This window comes from Sturnira hondurensis, unplaced genomic scaffold, assembly GCF_014824575.4.
Source record: "Sturnira hondurensis isolate 20B ecotype Veracruz unplaced genomic scaffold, ASM1482457v3 Scaffold0007077, whole genome shotgun sequence".
Classification (NCBI taxonomy): domain Eukaryota; kingdom Metazoa; phylum Chordata; class Mammalia; order Chiroptera; family Phyllostomidae; genus Sturnira; species Sturnira hondurensis.
In genome coordinates this window covers 20210-32672 of record NW_028079708.1, presented here as the reverse complement: position 1 = coordinate 32672, position 12463 = coordinate 20210, and the positions used below count along the sequence as shown (strand labels likewise).

The 12463-nt window shown below is 37.5% G+C and overlaps 1 protein-coding gene across 1 annotated transcript; it reads right to left on the bottom strand.

Annotated features, from left to right (window-relative positions):
* Nucleotides 1-2941: 2941 nt before the first annotated feature.
* Nucleotides 2942-3880, bottom strand: LOC118990479 (olfactory receptor 1052-like). Its single transcript, XM_037051089.1, has one exon. It carries the CDS (start codon nucleotides 3878-3880, stop codon nucleotides 2942-2944), a length of 939 nt encoding a protein of 312 aa, XP_036906984.1.
* Between the last annotated feature and the right edge of the window lie 8583 nt (nucleotides 3881-12463).

The following is a 12463-nucleotide window of genomic DNA, read 5'->3' as shown; positions in this document are numbered from 1 at the left end:
CGATATTGAGAGAAGACTCCCCTGATGGGTGGACACAGAAATCAGGTGAGAAGCTCATGGGGAGAAAGTTTACCTCCACCCAGTAATAAAGCAGATTGAAGATTGAGAAAGGGGTGAAAAAGCATGAGATGATAATGTGATGAAAGGATTTCCATTAGTAGCACTATGTGGAGAGATGCCACTCATTAAATGATGTGTCTGCACAGTCTCGCTTATCCAGGGGAGAGGATCACAGGCAAAATGATTCACAGCATTTTCTATCACAGTACTTCAGAATCAATGCAAAGGATGTGAATCAAGGGGCCCTTGTTGCCTCCAATGTATGGCAAAACACCAGCTTTCTTCAGTAACTGCATTTCAAAGTAATCAGTATGCCAAAGTGGCATTTGGAGGGGGGGTAGTATAACTTCTTTTCTTTAATTGTATAACATTGATTTTCCTGGTACCTAATTTTTGTATTTTACATATATATTTATATATGTATTTGAAATCTATCTATCTATCTATCATCTATCTGTCATCTATCTATCCATCTATCTATCTATATATCTATCTAATCTATATAGGTATAGACATGTTTTTCTACATTCTCACAAACTTTAGCATAAAATTTATATGAAAAATAACCCAATAAATGTATGTTTCAAATATTTTTCTCTTGGTAGGCTGGTGGATATTCAACAAAGTGTAAAAATAACAGGTATTAAAAGCTGATTCTGCTAATGCAGTTCATTTCCCTGAGGATATTTTTGATAGTGTATTTTCATTGTATTTTTCATTACCATTTATCACCATTATACTCTCATCCACTTCTACCTACCCTGTGAGTATGATCTTTCATAAAATATATGATTTTGGATAATGCTTTAAAAATACAATGTATTTTACTATACTGGTGCTCATAATCAGAGATAGATGAAATCGACAAATCTGAGGAATGATCAGAGATAAATGTTCTTTACTTAGAGTGTAAGTCATACGTAGGTCTTTACAGATCCATCACGTTAGTAACCACAGCCATTTATGCACTTTATGGAGAATGATGAAATAAGTGTTGTCAAGCCTCATACCCTGAGATTTGTTGTTTTAGTGGCATCAAACAAGAGGTAAAATGTTATCTAATACTTCATTTTTGTATATATTTGTCTGTTTTGTCATTTTGTGTCACTGACACCATGCAGGTGCTTGGGATAATAGACATGGAGTGCTTAGTCCTTGAGCTAGGAACTCTCACAATATCATATTGGAGCTGGTGATATAATAACAAAATGATATTAGTGCAATGCATATAAGAGATAGTGGTCTGTGATTTAAGAATGGGACATTTTACCAAAGCAGAGAAGTGTGTTGTTTCACTCTTATGAAGATTGACAAATGTACATTAAACACACTTTTTATGTTAAAGGGAGGTGTGTGTGTCTATAAGAAAAGAAAAGGACCTAAATGAGAAGCCTTGTGCAGTCTATTAATCTGGCCTCCATGGAGAAGAAGAGAGAACAGCCAGTTTTTTTAATAAAATGGCAACCTTAAAATTAAATGAACATTCTGAGAACATAGGATCATACAGTGTTTTTATAACAGTATTAACAGTTATTCAATGATAGTGTAAATACCAGGTACAATCACCTTAAGGTATAAAAATATTTCTTAGCATCACTTAACATCAAACCACTAAGCAACGAGCACTAATAAATTGTTTAGCCTAAAGTTTCAGTTTATTTCACAGATTTAAAGAGAAAAAATTTAAGGCATCACAACTGGAATACTAATGTAAATACTACCCCTTTGTTTTTTTTTTCTCCATAGAACATACATTTTTGTTAATAATTCTTCAACTTAAACTATATCAATAGGGAGTTTTATGTTTTTTAAAAAGTTAATTATCATAATGCTATCAACATGTAAATGGAGATAAAGTACACACATTGAGCACACTTTATACATGAAAAGGACAGTGGCTATTAGAGAAGGTCAAGGTCCTAGACCCCCAAGTGTCATTCATGCAGCTTCTGTACAGTTGTCAAGAGCATGTATCTGTTACCCAGAGTGCGGGCAAGAGGGCAAATTCACAGTCTGATGTGAATTGAAGGGTGTGATGTGCCAAATAAATCTAGAGTTGCTGATCCTGCCAACCCCTGGGGTAAAATGATCAAAAATAAGATATGAGAAGTTGCCTACATCACATGATCTGTGTCCCTGACACTCAGCCTTGGGCAAACAAGAAGTACCTGTGGATTCTGTGTAAAATGCGCATGGTAGAATAAAACAAAACAGAGTGATTTTTTTTTTCATTCAGAAAGGCTGCTTTTTACATTTGTCTTGCAGGGGACACAACTCATTCACTCAATAAATGTTTTTTAATGGCATCCTGAATATGATCATTGTAAATAACAAAGTAGAAATACTGGTGAACAAGACACACAAGAGTCTTGCATTTATGGGACTATGAGCTAAGGCAGAAAAATTTTAATTTATCTTATTCATTCATTTACTGGCTATCCCTTCTAAGTGTTATGATGGGAAATTTATAGGATGATACCAGCACATAAGAAGAAGAAAATGAAAGCTAAGTTAAACCATTAAAACTCGTTGCTGGCTCAGCAACTTTATTAAAATCCTTGCTTAAGAATCTGGAACTTTATACATGGAGGAAAATAGCACTATGGCTGTATCACCCGGGGATGAAGAGAGTAGAGTATTACACAAAGATCCTCTTTGCAAAACAGTTGAGTAAACCTATAACTTCTTTTCTTTAGTTCAAAGAGATAAAGGTTCATAATGACACATTATGAAGGTTCATATTCTCTACATTCAATTTAGGCACAAAAGTGAGTAAGAAAATATCCAGAATTATATTTGTGAGAATACATAAAACTGTGCCATATCCATAAACTTTACCTTTCAATATCTATAAATAAAGCCTTTGTGATTGAACACACTTTCACCCTGTACATAATTTACTGCCAACAGCTTTTTTCAGGGCACCTTTCACATCCTTATTTCTCAAACTGTAGATCAGTGGGTTCAGCATGGGGATGACAACTGTGTAGAAAACAGAGGCCATTTTGTCCGTGTCCATGGAGTAATTTGAACCAGGTCGGAAATACATGAAAAGGAGTGTCCCATAAAATATAGCCACAGCAGTTAAGTGGGAGGCACAGGTAGAGAAGGCGTTGTGTCTTCCTGCAGCTGACTTCATGCGAAGGATGGTAGTTATGATGTAGCTGTAGGAGAGAAGGACAGTGATGACATTGCACCCCACAACACAACTACAGGAAACAGTCAATGCTATTTCACTGGTGGTTGTGTCTGAGGTGGAGAGAGCTAGTAAGGGTGGGAAGTCACAGAAAAAGTGATTGACGATATTGGAATTACAGAATGACAGTTGTGTCGTGAAATAGGTAAAGATGGAGATATCCAGAAAACCTGCGGTGTAAGCAGTGGCCACGAACTGGATGCACACTCTCCTGGACATGGTAACTGTATACAGAAGTGGATTACAAATGGCCACATAACGGTCATATGCCATTACAGACAGCATGAAACAGTCCACAGCCGCAAAGGTACCAAAAAAGAACATCTGAACCACGCACAAATTATATGCAATCTTCTTTTGCTGAGATAAGAAATCAGCCAGCATCTTGGGAGAGACAGAGGAGGAGTAGCAGACATCACAGAATGACAAATTGCTCAGGAAATAATACATGGGCGTGTGGAGCCGGGGGTCCATGTTGATCAGCAGGATCATCCCTAGGTTGGCGATCACAGTGATGCCATAAACCAGCAGGAAGAGCACAAAGAGCCCCTGCTGCACATCCTGCCTGTCAGAGAGTCCTAAGAGTATGAAGTCAGTAAACATGGTGCAGTTCTCAGCAGCCATCACTCAGGTCTGGAAGTCCCTGGTTGTGGAGGAAGGAAATGCAAGTGGAGGGCAAAATCATCCGAGTGTCTAAGCAGTTAAACTGGTGGTTCTTCCTATTTGTCAGCAGTTGGAAAAAGAGCTTAAGTATACACATTCTGTGTAAGTAAACTGACCTCTGCAATATTTCCAATTTCATATGAATCGATAAAGTGATGATAATACAGCTTATATAGAATAGGAATTACACATTGATACAAAATAAATTATTTTATTTCTATATTAACCTATGTAGTATTTTCCCATCTGATACACATAAAGAAATTGATGTCCTTAGAGTTGACCAAATTATTCTTAGAATGATTTGGTCCAGATAGCCCATATCTAATTACAAGGTTGTTTCCTTTCTTCATGCAATGTAAATGTTGTTATATTCTTCAATAAAGAAGCATAGTGAAGTGACACATGTTGATAACAAATATATTTCTTGATTTGTCCCTCATTATCCAATACTGTAAAGCAGGCAGATTCCTGGCTTGTTTCTTGATGTATCTTGTCCCACTTCCCCATTATCCCCTGGTCCTGTACAGCCTCAGTCAACAAGGGATGAAGATAGTCTGTGATCCAGGACTCCCAAAGCAGGGAGGGTTGACTAGAGAAGAAGTTGGAGGGGTCCCCATAGATCATAGGTTAGAGTGCGCACACTGGAACATGTAGGACTAACCATGCCCCCTCTGACAGCACTGTTCAGGGGAGGTGTGTTGGGACCTGATAGTAGGTATCCTGGTAGAACAGGATACCCAGAGGCAAGTGTGGATTACTCTGTGAGACCCTCTACTCTAATCTGCTAGAGTCCACTTAATCTATTCACCAAAAGGTCCAATGTGCAAGATACAAAGTAATGTCCTCATGTATCTGTAGTCCCTCATAGTGATTTCTATCTGAACTGGGCCCCAGCCCAATTTCCTAGAAATTGTAAAATTGCTTGACTGTGTTCTTGATCCCTTCCTCTTGAGAATCTCTGAAATCTTCAATTCTTTGGTGAAAAAGACTTGGTGCTTAGAAAGCCAATTAAATTGTTTGTTCTACAGTTATATTTCACACAAATTAGGCATATTGCATATAATATAAAACTTGACCTCTTCTATTCTGTGGCAATATGAGAAAGTAAGAAATGTAGAATGGACAAAGAATTATATCTGAATAATGATGTAGTAATCCTTATGCAGGTCTCTAAACACCTGGTTTGAACTCATCTAATTATCTGTGCTTGAGGATATATTTAGAAAAAAATCTTCATTTCAAATAAGAATATTTATACAATGTGTAAAAGTACAGGTAAGAGAGTAAAAACAAAAAATGTCAAACCACCTTCATAAATAATACTCACGTTTTATTCTTCCTTGCCAATTATGAATGAATGCCTTTAGAATAATGAGATTGCTAAAAGTAAGTGAAAGTTTGTATAATATTTTTACCCTCCATTAGTTTCATTACATGCCTTAAGTCAAATGAAGATAAAAAGCTAAAGAAATCTAAAATGGAAATGAGAAAACCATAATTAAAACCTGTACTTGTTCCAGATGACAGATTTCTTTGTCCCCTATAGTCTGTCTGCCAGAGGGTTCAGCACTGTCCCCTCAGTGACCTAGCTTATATCTACATGGCTGTATGTGGACCTGGGTGCTGGTCTCTCAGGAACAAGTGACAGGTATAATAAGATGTTTCATCATGTTATTCCCTACAGGCTGGGTAATTGAGAAAGAAACATGGGCCTTTTTAAAACGTAGCTTTTTTTCCTCCCTACCTTATTGCCTAATATTTTACTTACTTAGCAATAGTACAACGACTACACTGAACACTCTTTGCTTCCAGCTAACCAAATTTTATACAGGTATATTATTTCTATCTCATAATTTACAAAAACAACCACTCACATTGCACACACACACACACACATATACAAACTCACATTAAAACTTTTTACAAAATAAAGATTTTTGTAAATACAGAAAAAACTGACTATAATCATAGTGCCTAGGGAAAACTAAATTTTGTTGTCTCTTCTGATATTTTAAATTCAAACAAAAATTACATCTGAATAAATACAGCTTATATGCAAATAGTTAATCTGAATAATGTCAATGGAACCGTTTTTACATTGATTTATTTATTCTTCTTTTGCTGGTGTCCTGTAGGTTTATAGAGAAACTTCATACAATAAAATTTTGATATGAGTATAATTATACATACATAATTTATCATAGCTAAATTCTTCTTTAAAATAAATTCTAAGAAATGAACTTTAAGAGCATACAAAATTGACTGTAAATAAAGTCAATTTTGGCCTTTTTATCAGAGTAAGATGTCTTATGTTGTGTAATAATCGCCATATATTTTCATATATGTTATGATATATATATCCTGAGTTGTTTCTAATAAACTCTTTATTTGATGCAGAAATGGAAACCTAGAGGCAATAAATAAACTATAGCCTTTAATAGATTTCCACTAAATTCACAAAAGTTGCTCAAAATAGTGTTCTTTCAATGTTTGGTGAAATTCACCTGTGAAGCTCTCTGGTCCAGGACTTTTGTTTGTTGGAAATTTTTTGGTCACTGCTTCAATTTCCCTAGTTGTAGTCTGTCTATTCAGATTCTCTGATTCTTCCTGGTTCAGTGTTGGAAGATTGCATGTTTCTAGAAATTTATCTATTTCCTCCTGATTGTCCAATTTGTTAGCATAAAGTTGTTTGTGCTATTTTCTTACAACCATTTGTATTTTTTGATATGCAGAAGAGGAGTATTTCATGCACTGTTGGTGAGCTTGCAGACTGGTGCAACCACGTAGAAAGCAGTATGCAGTTAACTAAATAATTAAAAAGAAAACTGCTTTATGACCAAACAATTCCACTTCTGGTAGTTTATGCTTGGCAATAGCACCAAAGGAAATGAACTTCTCTAATCTCCTTGTTCCTGAAAACAATATTAGAAGTGTCAACGTTATAAAAGTTGTAGAGGAGAACATAGGCTAGAAAATCTTAGATGTTCCAAGGAGCAATATTTTCACCTACATCTCTCCTAGAGCAAGGGACATAAAGGAAGGAATAAAGAAATGGGACCTCATCAAATAAAAAGGTTCTTCACAGCTAATAGGAAGCAGCAAAATTGAAAGGGAACCTACCACATGGGAAAATGTATTTGCAAATGATACCTTGGACAGGGGCTTGATTTCCAAAATATACAAAGAACTCACAGGACACCACTCCAGGAAGAAAGACAACCCAATTAAAAAATGGGCAAAGAACGTGGATAGAGAATTCTCCAAAGAGGACATACAGAAAGCCCAAAGACACATAAAAGGGTGCTAGCCACTAGAGAGATGAAAATTAAAACCACAATGAGATATCACTCCACAACAGTGAGAGTGGCCAGTATAACCAATCAACAAGCACAAGTGCTGGTGAGGTTGTGGAGAATAGGAAACCATAGTGCACTGTTTGTGGGAATGCAGACCAGTTTATTCACTCTATAAAACACTAGGGATATCCTCAGAAAACGAGAAATGAAACTGCCTTTTGATCTAGCAGTTCCATGCTGGGATTATGCACTTAGAATCCTGAAACACCAATTCAAAAGAACCTATGCACCCCAACATTCATAGCCACGCAATTTACAATAGCCAAGTGCTGGAAACAACCTAAATGCNTAACCAATCAACAAGCACAAGTGCTGGTGAGGTTGTGGAGAATAGGAAACCATAGTGCACTGTTTGTGGGAATGCAGACCAGTTTATTCACTCTATAAAACACTAGGGATATCCTCAGAAAACGAGAAATGAAACTGCCTTTTGATCTAGCAGTTCCATGCTGGGATTATGCACTTAGAATCCTGAAACACCAGTTCAAAAGAACCTATGCACCCCAACATTCATAGCCACACAATTTACAATAGCCAAGTGCTGGAAACAACCTAAATGCCTATGAGTAAATGAGTGCATCGAAAATTATGGTACAATTACCCAGTGGAATACTACATAGCAGAAAGAAAGAAGGAGCTCCTATTCTTTGCAACAGCATGGATGGATCTATAGAACATTATTCTAAGTGAAATAAGTCATGAGTTGAAAGACAAATGCCATATGATCTCACCTACAAGTGGAACCCAATCAACCAAGCAAAGAAGGAGCAGAATATAACCAGAGACATTGAAATAAAGAACAAATTGTCAGTAACCAGAGGGAAGAGGGGAGAGGAATAATGAAGTAAAATAGAGGAAGGGTCATCAATGAACATACATACATAACGGGAACATGGACAAAGTCAAAGGGTGGTAGAATTGAGGATGGGAGGAGGGCATGGGTGATGAGGGCAGGAGTAGTGGGGGAAAATGGAGACAACTGTAGTTGAACATCAATAAAAAGGAAAGTGCTCATATTATGAGTAAGACATATTTACTTAAAAATACAGTAATTATTTATGAGCAGAGTGACATGTTATCACAGAAATATCCCTTAAAATGTCCTGAATTATTTTCCAAGAATATACTGGACTTTATTATAGGCAAGGCAGCACTGGAACTAAGCCTTTTAAAACAGTAAATTTCTGAAGTTTCTTAGAATCTAGTGGTGCATATATATAGATTTGCTTTCTGGATAACCTTTTTTGATATGTAATGCATATGATACTACTTAAATGCTAAGTATATAGGTAGATAAATTAAAAATGAATACCCTTGTGACAAAGACAGAACAACAAATAGAACACTACCAAAATCACTAAAGCCATCCATTTGAGGATATGTTTTTTAAAAATATTTTGATTTGTTTTTAGAGAGAGGGGAAAGGAAGGAGTAAAAGAGGGAGAAGTCGTCGTTGTGAGAGGGAAACAGCAGTTCATTGCCTGTTGTACCTGTACCAACAAGAAACTGAACCTGCAAACCTGGCCTAGGTCGTGATTGGGAATCAAACTGGCAACCTTTCTTTCACTTTGCAGAAAACACGGAACAAACTGAGTCACACCAACCTGGGCTCCAGAAATCCTCTTAAGTCATTAGTCTCTCAATCTAAAGGAATAGTTACATTCTTTATTATTATCATGGTAGAATAATCTTGAACTGAGCACAAGCACACTTAAAGCATGTGCTGCTGTAGGCAGTTACACACTCCTTTTGTTTCATTCAGTTGGAAAGATGGACCCATTGATGTAGAGGGTTCTTTTCTACAACTATATTGGTATTTATTGATCTACTTTAACCAGGATTGTAGGCAGCTGAGTTGTTTTTCTCTTTTGTTATTACCAATAATTTCAGTGTGAACACTCTTGTAATACCCTTTGGTAGACACAAACACCCATTTATCTTGTATATAAAACCAGGAATTGAAAATGTGTGTGCGTGTGTATATAAAATTTAGATTTAGTAAATACCATCATACAGTTTTCCATGAAGTCTGCCAATCCACCTGGCCATAACACACTAACTACCCTTGTGTGGGTGCCTTGTTGAACATCCTCACCGATAAGTAACAGGATCTTTTCCTTTAATTATAGCCCTTGTTTGGAGTATTTGATATTCCTGACAACTAACAAAGTTGAATGTTCACTTTTATAGAGTGTGTCTCCCAGTGAAAATACAGAATGGAAGGCCTGTTAAGTAGACTGGCTTGATGGTGGTGGGACTCGGGCACCCGGAACTCTCTGTCTGCTATCACTGCCACTTCCAGTTCAGGTCTGGTTGGCCTGCAGCTGTAATATATTCCATTGGTATGAGTGTATTCCCAGCCGTCTGTCTTTGTCCCAATCATGCTCAATGGGTACTTCCACTGATAGACTCCTGTTACTATAATCCAGGATGCAATAACTTAAATAAGAATTAAGATTATTCAGTTTAAGCCCCTCATTTGACTGAGTGGAACCTGAGGTCCAAAGAGAAAGAATGGTTTGTTGAAGGTCACAGGTAGAGTGAGATGGGAGGAGCCACTAGGACTGACTATTGTTGTCATTGCCTCTGCAGTTCTGAGTGTGTTTCCACAGATGTCAAGCTCATTTGAGTATACTGCCTCTTCATATGGAGCCACAGACTTATAGATATCATGAGAACTATTTCAGTTTTTATTTAATAGGACCCTAAACAACAAAACAAGCAAGCAAAATATGACCAAAGACACTGAAATTCAGAACAGGCTGACAGGGACCAGAGGGGAGAGGGGAGAGAATTTCAGGGGAAAGGGGGAAGGATTCACAGAAACTAGTATAAAGGACAACTAGGGGGTTGGAAATGGGAGAAACGTAGGGAGCACAGGGGGTGGGCTGTGATGGGAGTGGGGGATGAAGAACTGTACTTGAAAAATAATGAAATGAAAAAAACACACATTTTCTAAACAGATTTTTAGCACAGAGAGCTATTTGCTTGGATTATTACACAAAGACACCAACTGTCATCCCTAGAAATGCTTTTGCTTGGAGATATTAGTGCCTGAGCAGAAACAAAGAGCCATGGTTAAGGATTTGACATGTGACACTGATTGATTACACAAAATTACTGAAGGAGACTATGCTCAGGAGCCAGAGATGGGAAGAGGAACCTACAGATGGTGGGATGACAGTGTGGTTGTCTTCTTGGGAACGCTGCTGAAGTTAGCACTGTAATTTGAAAGAAGGTATATGAGGCATGCCTGGTAAAAGCTCCTCCATTTTTTTATATAAAATGAACAGTTTGTGCCACACTGATGTAATTGTCAGCCGAAGAGAGTGGACTAAAACACACCTGTGTGAACAATGACCACTTCCTGCACTAGTCAGTGGCGGCAGTAGATGCTATTGAGTGAGCATGTGTGCTGTGTGGCCATCACATTCAAAATAAATGAGTGAGTAGAGCAAGGAATCTGCATCAAATTTTGTGTTAAGCTGAACATTCCTGTGGAAACTGTTTGGATGACTCCAAAGGCTGCAGCTATGGGCAACTGGTGATCGGCAGCTTCATCATGACAATGTGCCCCCTAGTGCATCATGTTGCCTGTAGAGTATTTTGACTTAACATCTGATCACACAGGTGACTAAGACCCTTCCAGCACAGATTTGACACCCTGAGATTTATAGACTTCCTCAAAACTAAATTCAGCTTTGAAATGGAAGGGATTTCAGACCCTCAAAGAGATTGAGAAAAATATGACAGTGCAGATGATGGCTATTGGGAGAACTGTGTGAGGTCCCAAGGTACCTATTTTGATGGAGACTGAGATGCTTTGTCCTTGTTATTTTCCAACGTTTCTTATATCTTGCATCTTCTTTAATACATGTCTCTATTTTTCATATTCCATGGCTGGATACCTTCTGGACAGACCTTGTACACCTCAGGTGAGTTTGAGTAGAGGGAGAGAGGATGGAGTAGTGAGGAAAGCCTTATGATAGTGGAAATGTGTGTTGGGTTATAATCGAGATTACAGTAGCCTTTATTGCAAGAGAAGCTATCTTTACAAAAAGGGACTTGTCTAGGTAGATCAGTGGTGAGGTGTGGTATGGCCTAAGTGGGGTTTCAATGGAGAAGGGAGTGGTGACCTATGAGTGAGGAGAATCAAATGCTCTTTTCTAAATACTGAGCAGAAAATGTTCATAGTACATGAGTTCATTGTTATAGATAAATATTGGTTCCTTTGTAGCTAATTGTGCCATGATAGCCATAGGCCTTGGGATAGGGACAGATAGAACAGCATGAAATGAGGTACTCTGGGATTAATGATCTGAACTCATTTCTTGGCAGTGTGGGGTCTGGGATTAGATTAATAGAGTGGGTCCAGGGATTTGGTCTACACATGGGAATGGTGTGGTCAGCATGGGTGGCAATGAGAAAACATCTACTCAGCTCTAAGAGTGAAGGCAGGGTCAGGACAGACAAGTTCTGAGGTGGATGGCAGAGAGGCCCACAATCCCTGAGGCTAGGATACACACAGGAATCTGACCATGGGGTCAGCAGGCTCTACTGCAGATGAGGGTGGATCCTGGAGACTTCACTTCCTGACATGAGGCCAGCAAGGACACAGTGTCTTCTTTCAGCAGCAGGGCTTTAGCCCCTGGTGAGCAGATGGTTGGCTCTGTATGATCTTAGAAACTGTCTTCAAGAATCATAAATGTCTGAAGTTATATATATTCCTCCTCATAATGTATATATTAGGCCTGTGATAAAGAGATGAGGAAACTGAGGCTTAAAAGGATTAAGTGCTCTACGGTTACACAGATAAAAAAGAAAGAATTTTTTCTCTTTTTTATTCTTTTTATTGATCTTACTGGGGACAGGAAAGGATTTGAACAAATTTGCACTCAGGTGTGTCTCACTTCATGTCCAGTTGTTATCTCAACCTTTCTGTCATTTGATGATTGTGTTAAAATGAAAATAAGACACAAACAGGAACAATAATTCCACTTGTTGAGCATATATAAAAGCTATTATTTTAGTATTTTAAAATAAAAATTAAAAAAATATAATGGAAAATATAGGATATTTTACACCTAAACACATATATGAATAATGACCATGCAATCCAAACTTGTACAATATAAAGAGATCATTTTTATAGATATGAATAGATTTAGTAGGTTTTAAATAAAGT

Bases quoted from the DNA above. Each gene is read 5' to 3' on its own strand.
- LOC118990479 (XM_037051089.1), bottom strand. From the start codon at position 3,880: ATGGCTGCTGAGAACTGCACCATGTTTACTGACTTCATACTCTTAGGA.